We start from the raw sequence: 17,666 nt of genomic DNA on the forward strand, positions 1-17,666 counted from the left end.
AACACTGAGAGATAAAGTATGTAATTAAACATGTGGGTTCTAGATACAAACATATTGAAATTAAATATCAAATATTAAAGTATTAAAAAGACTTTTGATCCAAATAAAAAACACTGTAAAATAAATAATAAATAATCTATTTTATATTCAATTTGTTGGAAATATATTTCATTTAAATATGAAATATATTTATTTTAAGTATAAAATATTTTTAGATAAAACAGCTGCAAATAAATGGCATAAATATTGCAATATTATTCTTGGTGAAGAAATTAAAATTGCAGGTTCTTTTATTCATACATTCATTTATTAAGATCATTTTTAGAGGCAGAATAACGTTCCGACGTTCCAAAGACGTTCCAAAAGTTTTGCGAAGAATGTGTCTAATTAATGGGTATTCTTTAGTCGGTATATCGACTACAGGCTAGGCCTTTCACTCGTTTTGTTCCCCAGTTGTTAGACATTATTGTTCTTGTTTTTGTTGCAGAGTGTTCACTGTTCAGTGTTCAGTGTTCAGTGTTCAGTGCCTTCTCCCTTTTCAAATTAAACATTCAGTAGTCACTTTTATTTGTTGTACTTTGTTCAAATTAGTTTTCCAGTTTTGCGGAAGTTACACACACACACACACACACACGCACACAGACACACGTACACTCACACACACTTGGGACAAAACACCAACGCACAAACACAAAGCAGAGAGACACAGAATAATGGCCGCCATGGCATCTTCTCATTGAGGACAATATTGATATCGTTTTTTTCACTTGGCATCCATTTTCATTATTTCAATTCTGTTCAGCTATGTCTCCCCACCTACCCCTCTGCTGCCACCCCTATCCCCATCTCTATGAAACCCCTCCTTATTGCCCCCCCCTCTCTTACATTCTGTTACACTAACGAATCAATGAGTTTTTGGCCAGCTCGAGAGAGGGGCGTGGCATTGCGTTTTGTTATGTATCTTTATACGTTTGGATTTGTATTGGTATTAGATACATAGATAGAGAGCTAGGTGTGGTGGGGAGGGGGCGGAAGTCTAGGCAGGGGGGATTAGGGATTGTGGCCGTTTCCCAATTTTGTTGCGGAAAATTTATTGCGGCATTCCCTTTGTCTTGTTTATGTCCAAGCAAATGGTCTTATATGTGGCTTTCGGGGAGACTTTTTTTACCAAATCAAAAATCAGAATCGGGTATATTCACAAATTTCCTACAATAGAGGGAGCTTACTTTCCAGGAATTGTGTGCTGCTCGCCGTTTCGGAATAAATTCCACAAGTACTTTATGTAGTCGACCCAAAATAACAGAGATGACCACCGTCTAAAGGAATAAGTACGGGCACTTAATTTAAATCGATCTTGCAGCTTTTTATTGTTTCAATTATTCCTCGTGTAGCTTGAATTACAAAAAGTGTGCAGGTTTCGATCTACATCTCCACTCCACTGGTTATGTCGATGGTGTGGTAAATGCATACTATTTAGCTGATAATTACTTATATAACTACTATTTGCTATAATACCATCTAATCCTAATGACAGCCAACTAGCATTTATCAAGAATATTTCCTCTGTCAATCCACTTTCCATCGCTTAGCCGCATCCTTTATATCAGTTTCCATGGCAATTAGAGTTTTGCAAACTGTAACCCAACTCCTCAGCGTAACCATATCCATATCCATGTCCATCGACAGCCATATCCCCTGTCTGTCTACGGTTAATCATCGCTTAGGCACAGCATGAGTCCTGAGGTGGAGGACGGAAGATGGAGGACTTTTTGGCGGCCAGTTGAGCGTGAGGATGCGGTGCACTCAAGCTTTCGCCGGCGAACAATTAACTTATGGGCAAACAATAACGCCCAGGAATGCACGCTGGCAATAACCGAAGCCGCACAGGGAAGAGCCACAGCCACAGCCACATCCTGCTCAGGCTGAGCAGCGGCGACAGCGGCATGATCCAGCAATAATCCTTCTTTTGTCAGCAAATTTATTGCACGCAAACAAACGACCAAAGGACATGCCAGGAGGATAAAAGGGAGTGAAAATTTGCGAGGGGCTGGCTGCACCGGCTGAGAAGGATACTCGGGCTCGGATGGGGGGGACTGGGATTGTGGATTGGGCTTGGATGAGCGCAGACTTTGACAATACAAATTTTTATTGCGAAATCTGCAAAAGGCAAATAAAAGATTTGACACTTGAATTGCTTTGACTACAAGGACCAGTACCAGGACCCAGGCAAGATAAGGACAGTGACTCCTCCTTTCTGCGGACAAGGGAGTCTTGGGTGCCCTGCTACTAATTTGAGCTCGAGATGCCGCATCCTGTCGCATCGATGGGTGTCTGGCACCTGGAGAATCGCAAAGGCAAACACACTCGACGCGGCCTCCGACGCGGTACTCGTGAGGGGCGGCTCCTGGCTTAATAGCTTCGCTTCTTATGTCATTATTAAATCTTTGAAGTATCTGCAGGATGGTTGGAAAACAAGCAGTGGGCTTTGGGGAGTGCGAGGGGGATGGAGAGGGGGAGGGGCAGAGACACATACAGGCACTTGAATACTTGAGTGACGCTCAATTTGATGGACAAGGACATCAGGAATCAGTCAGCTCCCACCCACACGGCACAGGAACAATGGGAAAAATCACAGCAGGCAGCGAACAAATTGCGCAACTGCACCGCAAATTTCATCCTGCATCAGGACCCAGGACACAGGATCCAACCTGCCAACAAGTGGAAAGCACAACAATGGGTTCTACATCTCCGCGTGTTCCCCTGTCCTCCTGTCCAAGCGGGTATATTTCACGCTCGATTTATCCTCATTGAGGGGTGGGTGCGAGTAAGGATACAGGGGTTGTGGCAGTAGCAGCAAGTGCCACACACATACACACACACACACAGAAAACTCTGATGTTTCGTGCCTCATTTCATGCAGTTTTGTTCATTTGATGTGGCTGCGGATGCGGATGATGATGATGATGAGGATGAGGAGGATGATGCCTGGTGCCTTTGCCTCCGCCTTTGCCTAAGCCTCTTGTTCGGCAGCAGCGGCAATAAAAATCGAGAGCCCTGCCTAAGCCTCCTTAACGCCTCCTTCCCTTTTCTGGCAGGATGTCAATTTCTCAATTCATAAATAACCAAAAAAAAACCGTCAACTTTGAAAGGCCACGTATTTAATACCCTTTAGATGGCAAATGAGTAGATATGTGATTGTGATTACGATACAGTTTAACTAAGAAACACTTGGAACTAAAGGTATTTGAGTTTGGGCTGGCTTATCTTTAGGAACAAAAAAGGCTTCGATTCCTTCGAAACCAATATTATCTAGTTTGGGTTATTTTTGGTTCTTCTCTGATTTGCTTTGATCCCACAAAGAGCTGTGTGTGCTTCGATCGAATTAATCGGCTTTACTTGTTAGTCAATGCCTTGACCAGCTTAGAAGCTGGCGAGGCGCAGTCGGTCCCAGTCTCAGAGAAAATATGTCTCGTCATGCCAAAAACCTTCAATTGGTTATTGTATTATGGGACTTTCCGTTTGGTCCCATTATTGTATTGTCTTTGATATTACCTGCAGAGAAATAAAAATAGTCTGTGCCAAGTCTGGCCAAAAATCATAGTACCCTTTTGCCAGGGTACAATGAAAACCCAAAGCCCTTTCAATGTGTCAGCACAAGTGTGGAAATTACAGCAGGCGTGGATGGGCTGGAAAAGTGTGGGGAGAGTGGGAAAGTGGGCATCGATGGCAGAGCAGAGTGTGTTATTGTTGTTTATTTGCTGCTGCTGCTGCTGCTGCTGCTGCTGATGAAACCGCAGCCAAAGGATATCCCTACCCCACCTATCCATTCCTCCTCTCTCGCTGCGGGATCTGCTTGAGCTTTTGAATTGCTCGGCATCCTCTGGCGTGGCGTACTTGGATCGCATTAAGTTGATTTATTATGCAGCGCAGAATTCAATTAAGTGGGATGATTGTCACTTGTCCGTATGCCACGAAACGAAAGCCAGAACGTTGTGTCCAGGACGTTGGGATTCACTTCATTCTCCTCCGATGTGATGTGCCGTTTGCTCTCTTAACTGTTGGGGCGTGGCAGCTATTTGGACAGTTGGTAATGCCCATCATAGCCATCGCTGATTCCTGCCCATGCACAAACCATAAAGGATAATCGTTTATTTGTTTTGGTTTCGAGGATTATGAAGTCAGAGTTAGTTGGGATTTCCACAATACTCGTGGTATTCCCTTGGGGTTGATGGAGTTGATAGAAGACCTTTGAAATGTTGAATTGGAAATGTTAAAAAGGTGAGGCAAATATTGGGATCTATCTAGATGGAATATGTATGGAATATCTATAAGAGGATATCTGGCATGATCTTTAGGCGGTGCTTCATCTTAAGCCCTTACAGAATTGAAATGATTTCTTAGTGGAAAGTATTTTCTCCATCAGATAGACCGCCCCCCGCTCCCTGTAGTACCAGGAGTGGGAAATCTCCATTAATTGCTCATCCGTAGACATGGAAACAATCCACAAAAGAGACAACACATCACACTTGAGCGCGAAATTTAAATCAAACCAGAAAGAATCAAAACCCAAAAAAGAGGACACGCTTAATAAGTTCCCAGCGGACACGTGTGGCACGCGTACACCTCGCCTCGCCCTGGAGTGGGTGTTGTGTAATTCACACTTCCTGCCCAGGACAACGGGGTCCAGAGGGGTGGCGTTTTATGTGGAATTTCATTAAATAATCGTTAGTGTAAATCAATTGGTGAGATCAAAGCGATGATGTGGGCGACATGGCGACAAATGAAAAGAAAATAGAGGACACAAGTCCGTACACAGCCCGTACATGGACCCGTAGAGTGCAGATATTACCAATTTGGGTGCTGTAAATAAAATGTGCACAGCAAATATTTGTCGGCATTGATGGAGATATCGCAAACAAGTTAACACGTGCCCGAGTACCAAAGTATCGCGAAGTGTGAACACGTGCTGGAGAGGCTATCAGTGTCCAAAATCAACAATATTGAATGTGCAATCTGCAATCGTTGTGCGGATGAGTCTGGGGATGGGGGGAGACCAGCAACTGAACCAAAAATCAGGCGGATTCGATTGGGTATCCACCAGAAGAGGCCCGGGCCCCTCCTCCCACACTGCCAGAGTACCCATATGGAGCCAACAAATCTTTATTCCCATAATCGCATTAGCCCGTCAGTCTCCCCGTTGCACACTAAATCGAAAATTGTCAAGCCCTCGTCCCAACCAATCCAGCTAACGATTCGATTGTCATTGTCCTGTCGAGCAGGCTGCTTGAAGGAGTGCCCGTGTACAAGCGTTTGAAATTTAATTTAACGCATTTACATGCAGCTTAAGATCTCCAGCCTCTGCGCTGGCCTCGGGGCACTGGCACAGCAAACAAATCAAACGTATTTAGAAGAGCGAACAACTCAAACAAAGGGATGCGGATACGGCTACGGCTACGGATACGGATGATATTTCGAGACTCGACTCGCTTTTCGGCATCCATCCCCAGGTCGGTCCGGCTGTGACCCTGCGCACATGCACACACGGAGCGGAGAAAGGGAAAGCTGAGAGCCGGGAGATGAGAGGGTGGTGGTGGTCTGGCTGCGAGCGAGTTGGAAAAACTCAATATTTGAATAACTTACTACCGTGTGGAGAGCAAACTTTTGAGGCAGCAGCAGCAGAAGCAGTGGAGTGGCAGAAGGTGGGGGCACTTGAGGCAAGCTAAGGACATTGGCGGGTCGCAAAAGGACAATTATTTGCTTACGCGTTGTCATTCAAATTGAGTTTTAATGTAGAGCGGCCCGTAATCCACTAAGTCTCGTTCCAAAAGCAATCTGCAGCGGCCTGCTCCCTGCACCCTGCACCCTGCACCAATCAGGGGCTGCAAGTGCTCCGCTCCGCTCTGCTCCGAGTCCTGGGCCTTGTGGTCCTGCCGCTTCATGTGGGCACCATTATTTGCTCTATCACGTTCACGTACTGAAGTTATGAGGACATCATACATCCGTAGTAAACACAAATATCTATAATCCGTGCCCCAGAGGCGGGCATTCCGTGCGTCATGCGAACTTTAGCTGGAACTTTGGAGGGCTGCCTGCTGCCCTGCCTCATGGAACACATGTACGGCCGTAATTGTTTGTAGATGTCCTTAAACGTCGTGAGAATATTCAGTTGGTTTTCCCTCTCCTCCCCTCCCCTCCCCTCCCCTCCGCCACGGCTGTCCTCCCTTTTGTTTTATGTATCTTTGGAGGAGATGTGTATGGTGGAGGAGAGCCTGTTGCGCCTCGCCTCTCAGCTCTGATGATGGGTTCCGTTCCTCAATGAGTTTTCTACAAGTTGAAGTTCGCGCAGTGCTCCGATTCGGAGGATCGGAGGGAGGTCGAAATACGCAGAGTTAATGCAAGTGATCTGTGTGATGAAATCACAGAACATCAACAGAAATTCTATTTTCTAACCGGCAAAACAGATATCCAGCTACAATTCTGTGGTATCGCTAATTAAATGTATAAAAATCTACCATTGCGAATGTCGATTCATATTTTTTAGAAATGGATGAAAAGTTAATTTTTTTTTTGTGGAGCAATCGTTGTGTGCCTTGACGGCGGTATCCAAGGGCAACAACATTGCCGCACGTGGCCCCAATAGACACTACGATAAGAAGGGCCTATTCCCCATTGACCATTCTCAAAAAGCATGCCCAGACTTGTTCCAGCAACAATATATAATTGTCCTGCTTAAAGTTTTGGTGATTCTTCTACAGTCTAAGCAATGGCTCCCACATCTGTACACACTTCCCCAGAAGGTCATTGCAATGGGGCCGTAATGCAGCCGTATACAACAAATTCTTTGATAAGCGATACAAGGATGTGCGGAGCAGGAGCTCGAAGTGGAGGTGTGTGAAGATGATGATGAGCAGGGTCCAATACCCCCAGACGTTTCGAGTGTTTTGACTTTTATGTTTTTTTTTTTGGTTCCTTCTTTTAAACGAAGCATTACAAAAACAGACATAAATAGCCAACTTGCCTACACACGACATACATATGTATGTATGTGTACGGATGGGTAAAGCCGATTACTATGTAGGGATTTTCTGCGTTCCATAGAGACAGAAAAGGTACGCCCCGCTTTCGTGGATACGGGATCCCTAACGCCTCTTGTAAGATGCAGTCATTGCATGTCAAGGTCCAATACACAGTAGATCGAGACACTTTAAGGTCCCTTTTAGGTCGTAAGATTGATTGCTTAGGCATGATTAAATTGGTAAATTTTGGTATTGTATAGTCTTTGATAGAACCTATGGCTTTGTAGGGATCATCCAACAAGATATCCAATGAACATACCCCAGAACGAAACAGAGTGTCTAAAATTTAGGGGGAATCCATCCAACTGGAAGGCCTATTCCTATTAAGAGATTCCTATGGAATCGCTTTCAACTGCATATCTATTCATATCAACGCATATACAGATCAGAATTTCATTACTGCCTCCTATTAAATCGGGACTCCTTTACTTCGCTCACACCCATGTATGGGTGTTCCTTTGCCTCTCTCTCCGTTTCTGTGTCTGAAGGATGGCAGGGTAGATGGTAGGATGGAACATGGAGGAACAGGCACAATTTCCATATTATTCCAAATCTTTGTGTGAAGTGTTTTTGCGCAGAAAACTGTAATTCTTATTCATTTCCAGGACGCACTCTGGAGGAGGGCTGCTAGACGATTATTAGCAATTTGATATAACTGCATGTAAGTACAACACGAGAACAAGTCAACAACGGATTCGCACACACACACGTGCACGTGTAGCCACTTACATAAGAGTCGTTCCTGTCCCTGTCCCTGTCTCTCCCTCTCTCTCTCTCCTCTCTCTCTATCGCTGTGCGGAAAATCACTTCAGTTAACTAAATGCGCCGACTGCGGCGCAGCAGCGCACTGTTAAGAAGGAGCAGGAAGGAAAGGGAAGGCTAGAGCGAGAGGCCATGACTGCCGAAAAGCAGCAGCCATTGCGTGGGGCGTGGCCACAGCGGCGACCAATGGCTGTCCAGCAGCGCATCCTGAAGGATATGTATACATCCTGCCAGCGTCGCTGTCGCTGCTGACAAAGAGGAAAGCGGTTATGTGGAGCAGTCATCGGGGGGGGGGGGGGGGGGGGGGGGAAAGTTAAGCTCATTTTCACTGCTCTGTTTCTCGTTTTTCTCCTCTCTCTCTGTCGGGGCCGGGCCGCCTGCCGCCTGCTGCCTCTCTCTCGAATTTACTTTACTAACAAAACATGACTGTTGGGAGGCAAAAAGGAAATTGTTTTATCAAATGGGTTTCCTTACGCTTTTTTATTATGAAATTAATTTCCAACATCGTTCCGCAGTCGTTGACGTTTGCTGCCCTCCCTCCCACACCCCACACCACACACCCACCTCCCCCGCCACAGTCACAGTTCCCATTTGAGCTGTGGCCATTTTCCAGTTCCATTTTCCACCCGTTTCATGCCCGCTCTTTGAGCATGTGTTTACTCTAGTTTTGCTTTGCCTTTTTCCTCGCTTAGAAATTTTCTATTCGCCTTAAATGGGGAAATGTTTGCGTATCCCCTCCTTCACTCCTCCTCGTCCGTCTGGCAAAGGCATTAAAATGCAAATCTTAATCTTAATTATGAATTTAAGACTCGCACACAAATTAAATTCATTTGCCACTCGAATGGCAGAAATCCAGAAACTTTTATTCAATTGCTGGACAATTTCATTGTCCGAGGGGAATGGAATCTATCGCTGGAATCCACATTTAGTTCGATGCAATGAAACGAGTAAAATATTTCATTGGTTTCCTTTTTGGTTTTTGTTTTAGTTTTGTATAGGATATTCTGACATTTTTCCACATTTATTTGAACGCAGAGATGAAGTCTTTTCCGACCCCATATCATTTCATAATTAGGACTTACACTTAAATATAGATATTGTATATATCTGTACCCAAGCATTAATAGGCTTAAGAGCTCAGCTTGAAGAACGATCTCTACCAAAGGCTTTTCCAAACATTCCCTTCTCTTTTCTACAGATTGGATCAATACATATGTATGTACATATATATATCACTTATGTCGTGCGTAATCAGCACGAGAATTTCGGTTTTGACGGACTGCTGCTCAACCCTTGGACTAGTTGTAAGGCGACCTCAAACATATCAAGTAGCTATTCTTAATGGAGAAAGGATTTCCACCCAAACACTCTTAGATCTTCAGCTATTGAGTTTTCGATGAGTACTGGTTTTTTGTTACTTCGTTCTTCGTCTGCTCGATAGAAACAATAAGGTAGTTCCTATTCTATGTATACTCTGCTTTAGGTGTGTGCCATATGTTGTTCTGTTGTAAGCGCAACGAAAGAAATGGCTAAAATCGATGGGCATTTGTGAGCAACACTTAGGAGGCTTCCCTTCCGCTGGCAGAGTGTTTCTGTTATGTTCAGCATGGACCTGGCCCGGGCTCGAATCGCCCAATCGAAATTAATAAGGTGTTATGGACAATAAAGGTAAAGACAGAGGACTCTCGCCCTGCCTCCAATATCCATGTTGTGACAATCTTCAGGGGGAGTACGCGTACGCGTGGTTTCTGCCGGTGATAGGGGCGTGTAATAATAGGCAGCAAAAGTTGCTCAATGGGAAGGAAGCACCTCTGTCAGGTCGATAGTGCACTCTGCTGCATGCAAAAGGTTAACCAAAAGAAACTACAAGTTTCTAAGACACCCGATTAACACTAAAACAAAATTTCGATCTAAGATTTTGCTTCAAGTGCACTGTGTGCCAATGTGCGCCGCAATCCCCTGGAGCTGAATTCTGCTCACTAGTGTAATCGATACGAAAATCATACTCAAAATAGAATGGCCACTAAGTCAGTTAGCATGAATGTCCGCCAACTAATTGTGAAATCAGTTTAGGCGCACTTTCCATCGGCTCAAAACGGGCGCTGCCGCCGCGGAACATTCAAAAATCGTAAAAATCGTAAAGCGACAGCAATTCGAATAAAAATAAATTAGCATATTTTTCCGTCGATTTAATGTCCGGCCAGTGAGTGGAGTGTTTGGAGCAGCAGCAGCCTATCCAAGACATACGCGATGGTGCAGCTCCTGGGCAAGGCAGGCGCCGCTGGTGGTCAGTGCTAATAGAATTTGCCCCTATTTCCGTGAAAACTGAGTACTTGGCCTTGAAACGGGGGTCTGCATGCACTTGCGGGAGCTAACCTCTTAGAAATTTACGCAAGCCGAACAGAGATTGATCCTCCAAAACCTATTTTACTCCTATCCCTTTCTCAGAACTCATTCACATGGTGACCCTGGACAAGACGGGCAAGAAGTCCTTTGGGATCTGCATAGTGCGTGGGGAGGTGAAGGACTCACCCAACACGAAGACCACTGGGATATTCATCAAAGGCATCGTACCCGATAGTCCTGCCCACCAGTGCGGCAGGCTGAAGGTGGGCGATCGCATCCTCTCGCTGAATGGCAAGGATGTGCGACACTCCACCGAGCAGGCGGTCATCGATCTCATCAAGGAGGCGGACTTCAAGATCGACCTGGAGATACAGACGTTCGACAAGAGCGAGGAGCAGGCCAAGACCGATCCGCGCAGCAATGGCTACATGCAGGCCAAAAACAAGTTCAACCAGGACCAGGTCCCCGTTAACACTATGGGGATGGGCCAGAGCATGGGGCAGGGCCAGGGCCAAGGCCAGGGGCAAGGGATGGGCATGAACAGGCAGCCGACGATGCAGAAGAGGAACCAAACCTTCACGGCCTCCATGAGAAACAAGCACGCGGCAAGCAACTATGCGGACGAGGATGATGAGGACACCCGCGACATGACCGGACGCATCCGCACGGAGGCGGGTTACGAGGTGGGTCTCGAGTTCTTCCCCCAATAGTATAGTCCTCGGATTTGACCCTTTTGTCTGCCCCACAGATCGATCGTGCCTCTGCAGGCAACTGCAAGCTGAATAAGCAGGAGAAGGAGCGCGACAAAGAGCAGGAAGACGAGTTTGGATACACGATGGGTGAGTCTGCTCCCCACCATTTCACCAATTCGGCGCGTGCAGAAATCCTGTCCTCCCACAGCCAAGATCAACAAGCGGTACAACATGATGAAGGATCTGCGCCGCATCGAGGTGCAACGTCCGGCCAGCAAGCCGCTGGGAATCGCCCTGGCCGGCCACAAGGATCGACAGAAGATGGCCTGCTTCGTGGCGGGCGTGGATACCAACGGCACATTCGCCAGCGTGGACTTCAAGGCCGGCGACGAGATAGTCGAGGTGAACGGCAACGTGCTGAAGAACCGCTGCCACTTGAACGCCTCTGCCATATTCAAGAACGTGGAAGGAGAGAAGCTCGTATTGATCACGTCACGACGCAAGCCCAACGACGAGGGCATGTGTGTCAAGCCCATCAAGAAGTTCCCGACGTCGTCCGACGAGGCAAGCGATAAGTCCTCTGGAAAATAAATTATTTTTAATTCTCTGCTGTTTCTCCTCCGCCACAGACCAAGTTCATCTTCGACCAGTACCCAAAGGCGCGCTCAGTTCAGGTGCGCAAGGAGGGCTTCCTGGGCATCATGGTGATCTACGGCAAGCACGTGGAGGTGGGCAACGGCATCTTCATCTCGGACTTGCGCGAAGGTTCCAATGCAGAGGCGGCGGGCGTCAAAGTTGGCGACATGCTGCTGTCCATCAACCAAGACGTGACCCTGGAGTCGAACTACGATGAAGTGAGTAGCACCGGGCCCCCAGTCTCTCCTCTAATCAGACTAATTCCACGTGGTCTCAGGCAACGGGGCTGATCAAGCGGGCCGAGGGCGTTGTGACCATGATCCTTCTGACACTCAAGAGCGAGGACTCCATACGCGCCGAGAAGGAGGCGGAGGATAAGAAGAAGGAGGGTATGCAAGTGCAGAGGAAGTCCGGACACTATTAACATTTCTGCTCTGTTCTCCTACAGAGGCCAAAAAGGAGGCGGAGAAGCCGCAGGAGCCCGCGACAGCCGAGATCAAGCCAAACAAAAAGATCCTCATTGAGGTGAAGGTTGAGAAGAAGCCGCTGGGCGTCATAGTGGCTGGCGGCAAGAACAACCACGTCAAGGTAACGCACGGGTGGGGTGGCAGCAACACTTGCTAAGCCTTGCTTATCTCTTTTGCAGACTGGCTGTGTCATCACACACATCTACCCGGAGGGAGCAGTGGCCGCGGACAACCGTCTCAAGATCTTCGATCACATCACCGACGTCAATGGGAAGCCGGTACACGCTGCGAGCATGACCACGCTGAAGGTGCACCAGCTGTTCCACGTGACGTACGAGAGAACCGTCAATTTCACCGTCTTTCGCGCCGATCCGCCCGAGCTGGATAAGTTCAACGTGGAGCTCATGAAGAAGGCGGGCAAGGAGCTCGGCCTCTCCCTCTCGCCCAACGAGTTTGGCTGCACCATCGCGGATATCGTGAGTGCTCGAGACGCTGTGAATAGTGCGAGGCTATAACACTAAGAATCACTTGACTTTGTAGGTACAAGGCCAATATCCAGAGATCGACAGCAAGCTGCAACGCGGAGACATCATTACCAAGTTCAATGGCGATGCACTGGAGGGGCTCACGTTCCAGGTGTTCTACGCACTCTTCAAGGGCGCCAATGGAAAGATATCGATGGAGGTGACTCGACCGAAGCCCACGCTGCGCACCGAAGCGCCCAAGTAATAGGCAGAGTCGAACACTCGCGAATACATCCCCCAGAGCTGCGACAGCAGTCCATTGAATAAAAGATCCGACAACTCTTAAGTGAAAACAAACTTCGTTCCGTTATGGGTTTATTTGTAAGGAAATTCCTTAGGCTATAGAGCTTGCATTCGATGCGATACGGGGCCACAGGTCAGCGCATTCCTTGGCCACAGGCCCGGTGATGGCCGACCCCTTCATTTCGCCCTTGTTGTTTACTATGACCCCGGCATTGTCTTCAAAGTATATAAACACCCCGTCCCTCCTGCGGAACGGCTTGCGCTGCCGAATCACCACGGCAGGCATAACCTACAAGAGAACATGAGACACAAATCAGTAACCAGCAAATAAATCAAACCACATGAGCATTCGACGAAAGGTGTGCGTTAGTATGCCGGCTCAAAACATTTTCACTGAGAGTAGTTCCACTTTGCAGCTCAGCACATTTCTCACACACCATGCATCGAAGAAACTGCACTGCAAAAACTCACCTTCTTCCTCAGCTCTGGCTTGCCCTTCTTGACGGTGGCCACAAACATGTCACCGACGCCAGCAGCAGGCAGACGATTCAGACGACCACGAATACCGTGCACGGCAATAACATACAAGTTCTTGGCACCTGGAATGCAACAAAGAAGCTGGTCATTAGCGGACGCCATTCGGATGCGATATTATTTTCATGCACACTTACCAGTATTATCAGCGCAGTTCATGACGGCGCCAACAGGCAAACCTAGGGAGATGCGGAATTTACCTCCCGCGGTACCACCACGTCCTAAACAACGAAAAACACAAATAATTAGTCAAACCACTTCATTGCTCTACACTTATGCTCGTTGCACATTCGTTTTACGCGGATGGCTCATATTTAAGGCGCTTTAATTGGATTATTTGTATAGTTTGTACCTCTCTTCGACATTTTGCAGCGTTCGGGAACAGGAAGTTAAAAGAAAGAGAAGTTTGACGTCTCGTATATCGATAAGAAATCGAACTTAGCCCACATAAGCCCCCTCTATTTCAAGGACTTGAGGTATATGGCGGAAAATATTACTGATTGTAAGTTTTTCTTTTAGATCCATGCCATCTGTGTTCTGAGCTTAAAAAAACAAACACGATATCTTTCACCTAAACTGCCCTGAAGTTATAAAATTTGCAATTTTTTCGGTGAAACATTAAAACACCCCTTGGCTTACAATGGGTTAATCATTCTACGTCAATTCTGATATTCCGTTGAATAATGCTGTCTAACTAAAGCCCTTAGTTTTGCCCACATAATTTTAGGCCATTGATTAATCAATTTTCTACTTAACTGGGTTATTTTTAGTCCTTGCTTTTATTGTATTTTGTCTAAAACAAGGTTTAAACAAAATAGTTCAACAAAAAAAACAGTCGCAATGTTGCTGGTATATGATGACATGATGCGTGTGTAGGCTTTTGTACACCCTACTTCGAAAATTGTATATGAAGATGAAACGTAATTTATAAAGACCTTTTCTCAAATTGATATTCTTTAGACATATTCAAGTATCTTGTGTACCTGATACCTACGGAGCCTGGGATGACAAACATTTTCTCAATTCTATCATATCCATCTCCCTAGGGTATGAAAATTAATGTTGCCGGCAATCATTGTTGTCAACCGGTTATGACGACTAATTCCTGGTTATTCTTTCTTCCGTCGAATATTCCCAGCTATATAGATCTCTCAGTTTTGCCCAGATAATTTTGTATGACAGATGAATTAATCAGGATTAACTACTTTTAAGTACATGCATGATTTTTGCTTTGACAAAAACACGGTTTCAACAATTTTTTTTGGCTGGGATGACAAACATATTCTCAATTCGATAATCTCATGGAACATTAAAACACCCCCTTGGCTTACAATGGGTTAATCATTCTGTCTCATCTTAAAAATATACCGTAAATATACTGAAAACATATTTGTTTTAACCTTGTTTGAAATATCGTAAGCTTACGAACAAGTATCGATATAATCTATCTTTCGATATTTGGAACCTGGGTGCTGCCAGACATTTGATGGAATAGATGTAGTTCTTAATATACAAAACCACTAACTAACTATAGAGTATAAAGATGTCACAAACCAACTTTCTGTATTAGAAGCCAGGAATTTAGCAGACGAGTACTAAGATCAAAAAATCTTTACAATTTACATGAGCTGGCAGCCCTAACTAAAACCCCCATATGGCAACCTCGAATGGATGTCAAGTTTTTTCTAAAGTTTCCAAGCGCGTTCCTTTAAAAACTAGCACAAAAGCACAGAAAACAACGGGAAAAACAGCTTTGAAAGCAAAGTTTAAAGTAAAGTAGTGCTTATCATTTAATGTTGGGCGGTTTTTGACGCAATTTCATTCGGTCACACATTGTAAAAAATTTTGAAATTCGCAGCAGCAACAAGAAAGCACAAAAAAATACTGCGAATTTTTTGATAATTATTGTGCTGGCTCTCAATATGGATACACCTGAACAGCTCAGCCTCGTAAAGAAGATTGTGCATTCTGTGCTGCTGTCGTCGCCGGAGATAATGACGATCCACAAACTAAGTCGCGTCTACGAGGAGATGGAGGGCTCAGAAGTGCCGCATCGGCAGTTCGGCCACAGAGACGTCGAAGCTTTTCTCCGCTCCATTCCAGACGTCGTTAAGGTATGAATCAAGCCAGGTTTTCGTAGTACTCTTGTGCATAATCAAACTAATGTTCAAATCACATTACTCAATAGGTGATCGGATCTGGACCTAAGGCTTCTGTCCATCCACTGGCAACTGCAAAGTCGGCGCACATTCAGAATTTCGTCAGCCACCAGAAGATTAAATCCAGAAAGTCACAATTTCATGCTGGACGGAAGCAAACGTTTTTACATAACCCGACGCCATCAAATTTGGGTTTTATCAACGAGTCTGTAAGTAAGGCCTCGTCTGTGCAGATGCACAATCCGGTCAATACGTTTCGGCCGCAAATGTGTCCACTTGTGCTGCTCCTAATCGGTCAGTTCTTTAATCCCGCCATCCATCAGCCTCCTGCTTACTGCCACTGGAAGAACGCCCAGACCAATTATCCAATCAATGATTTCAATCGCCCTCAAATGAGAGCGCGTCCGACTTTCAATCAACCCGTTCGTTCGAAGGGAATGTATAACAAGCATAAATATCTGCAACCCACCCGAAATCCAAATCTAGATCAGCGTCCACCCCCACCAAGGCACACTTTGACTGCAATGCAAAATCAACCGCCAATACGCAACCCAACTCGAGAGCTCGCTCCGTCTCCGCGCTTAGATTCCATAGTGAAGTCATTCAATGATCTATCACTTGCTAAAGATGACAATGCTCCAACTGGTGAGGTGAAGAAACAGGAGAGAACTGTGACTGATGAGAAGCAAGTGCCCATCGAATCCTACAAGTCCGACGATCATAAAGTCCTACCGAATGTCACGGTGCCTGAAGAAGATCCAGTGTCCGAAGCGAAGCAACTGCCCACCGAACCCTACAGCTCTGACGAGCATAAAGCTCTACCTAATGTCAGTGCGCCTGAAGAAGAACCAGTGGTAGAGCTGAGAGAACCCGATCGTGTTGTGCTTGAACTCGCCAAGCCGAAAGTGGTTGGTTCCTCCAGCGATGACTGCAAAGATACTGATGCCTTTCCAGCGTATGCTGTGGTAAAGTTTCAACAACTATTGCAATGTTATATTTCGCTTAGAGTTTGCTTCTCTTGTAGGATCACCGTCTTCTCAGTGTCGACTATCCGCGCGACGCGGTTCGCTCCGATTACAAGTTGTCTCGTCTCGACTTGGAAAAAACTCTCAAAGTGGATGAGGTCTACTGCCTGAAGCTTGTGGAGGTGACCAATCCGCATAGTTTCCACTTCCGGATATTCGACGACTACGACCTATATCATATCTTTTCGCACAACATCCAGTAAGGAAAACGCTTTTTTTGTTGCTGAGTTTCTCTTCATTGCAGTTTCTTCTTGCAGGAAATTCTACAGAGACTTGGCTTCAACGACGTTCACGATGCCGAAGTACCTGCTGACGCCCGGCCATCTGTGTGTTGTCCGTCCCAGCAATACATTGGTGTGGGAACGCGCCAAGATTGTCAGCCAACGTACCGACAATGTACGAAAGACTATCGATGTAGAGTTCATCGATACGGGCATTGTCGATACCGTCTACAAAAAAGACATTAAATTTTTAATGCAACAATTCGCTAAGATGCCGCCGCAAGGAATGCAGGGGCGCCTGGCTTATGTGTCTCCGGTTAAAAGTCTGCACTGGTCATCGAAGGTTGTCAGCGCATTCAAACATCAAGTGTACTACCGCAGACTCTCCGGAAAAGTGGGGGCCATCAAGGTAGGATGTTAACCGAATAACTTGAAGTGAGATATAAAAATGTATATGTTTCAGAACAACATAGCGTATATGGTGCTCGTCGATGAAGATCATGTAAATTTGAACTGTTCGCTGATAGACTCCGGCTTGGCGCTTCGCCGCTTGACGGCTTAGCAGACAATTCTTTTACATTAAACGCCTAATATTAATATCTTATCTCGTTTTTGTTTTTTTTTTCGACATGGAATATCAAATTTGTTTCTTAATCCAGAATTATTGTAGTTTGTAATGAAAAGAACCGTTTGTTTAATTTTAAGGCAAACGCTGTCCTGCTTTTCTTTTTATTATTTACGTGTAATAAAATACTAAGTTACATAAATCCCCCGACAAGTCGCCGTCCTTTGCCTGATTTATGCTTGAAAGTATGACAAACAAGGACGACTCAAAGACGAACCACTTGCGTTGAGAACTCACGCTCGTAACCAAATATTATTGTATTCCTGAACGGAAATTCTGAATCAATGGAAAATTATGATCCTGACCAGCGGCAGGCGGCAATAAATACATACTTGAAATATAACCGAAACTGAGGC

General features: G+C 45.7%; 3 protein-coding genes across 5 annotated transcripts; 2 read left to right on the forward strand and 1 right to left on the reverse strand.

The window, feature by feature from the left end:
* Nucleotides 1-9,907: 9,907 nt before the first annotated feature.
* LOC108160641 (inactivation-no-after-potential D protein) lies at nucleotides 9,908-12,800 on the forward strand. The gene is made up of 9 exons (XM_017294773.2): nucleotides 9,908-10,125; nucleotides 10,287-10,867; nucleotides 10,933-11,023; nucleotides 11,085-11,440; nucleotides 11,506-11,730; nucleotides 11,790-11,901; nucleotides 11,961-12,100; nucleotides 12,159-12,455; nucleotides 12,520-12,800. The coding sequence occupies exons 1-9, from the start codon at nucleotides 10,089-10,091 to the stop codon at nucleotides 12,706-12,708; spliced, it is 2,028 nt and encodes a 675-aa protein (XP_017150262.1). The 5' UTR covers nucleotides 9,908-10,088; the 3' UTR covers nucleotides 12,709-12,800.
* On the reverse strand, nucleotides 12,786-13,741 carry LOC108160642 (60S ribosomal protein L23). The gene is made up of 4 exons (XM_017294774.2): nucleotides 13,633-13,741; nucleotides 13,418-13,501; nucleotides 13,218-13,345; nucleotides 12,786-13,035 (listed from the first exon to the last, which is right to left on the reverse strand). Exons 1-4 carry the CDS (start codon nucleotides 13,643-13,645, stop codon nucleotides 12,838-12,840), a joined length of 423 nt encoding a protein of 140 aa, XP_017150263.1. The 5' UTR covers nucleotides 13,646-13,741; the 3' UTR covers nucleotides 12,786-12,837.
* A 1,102-nt stretch (nucleotides 13,742-14,843) lies between these two features.
* LOC108159217 lies at nucleotides 14,844-17,460 on the forward strand. 3 transcript variants are annotated; one of them, XM_017292313.2, is made up of 6 exons: nucleotides 14,844-15,051; nucleotides 15,139-15,394; nucleotides 15,469-16,404; nucleotides 16,464-16,663; nucleotides 16,722-17,094; nucleotides 17,149-17,460. In XM_017292313.2, exons 2-6 carry the CDS (start codon nucleotides 15,203-15,205, stop codon nucleotides 17,245-17,247), a joined length of 1,800 nt encoding a protein of 599 aa, XP_017147802.1. In that variant the 5' UTR covers nucleotides 14,844-15,051; nucleotides 15,139-15,202; the 3' UTR covers nucleotides 17,248-17,460. The 3 variants fall into 3 exon arrangements, with proteins under 3 accessions (XP_017147802.1, XP_017147801.1, XP_017147803.1); XM_017292314.2 differs by having other exon boundaries at nucleotides 14,849-15,394; nucleotides 15,469-15,648; nucleotides 15,763-16,404; XM_017292312.2 differs by having other exon boundaries at nucleotides 14,844-15,394.
* The last annotated feature ends 206 nt before the right edge of the window (nucleotides 17,461-17,666 follow it).

This window comes from Drosophila miranda, chromosome 3 (genome assembly GCF_003369915.1).
Source record: "Drosophila miranda strain MSH22 chromosome 3, D.miranda_PacBio2.1, whole genome shotgun sequence".
Lineage (NCBI taxonomy): Eukaryota > Metazoa > Arthropoda > Insecta > Diptera > Drosophilidae > Drosophila > Drosophila miranda.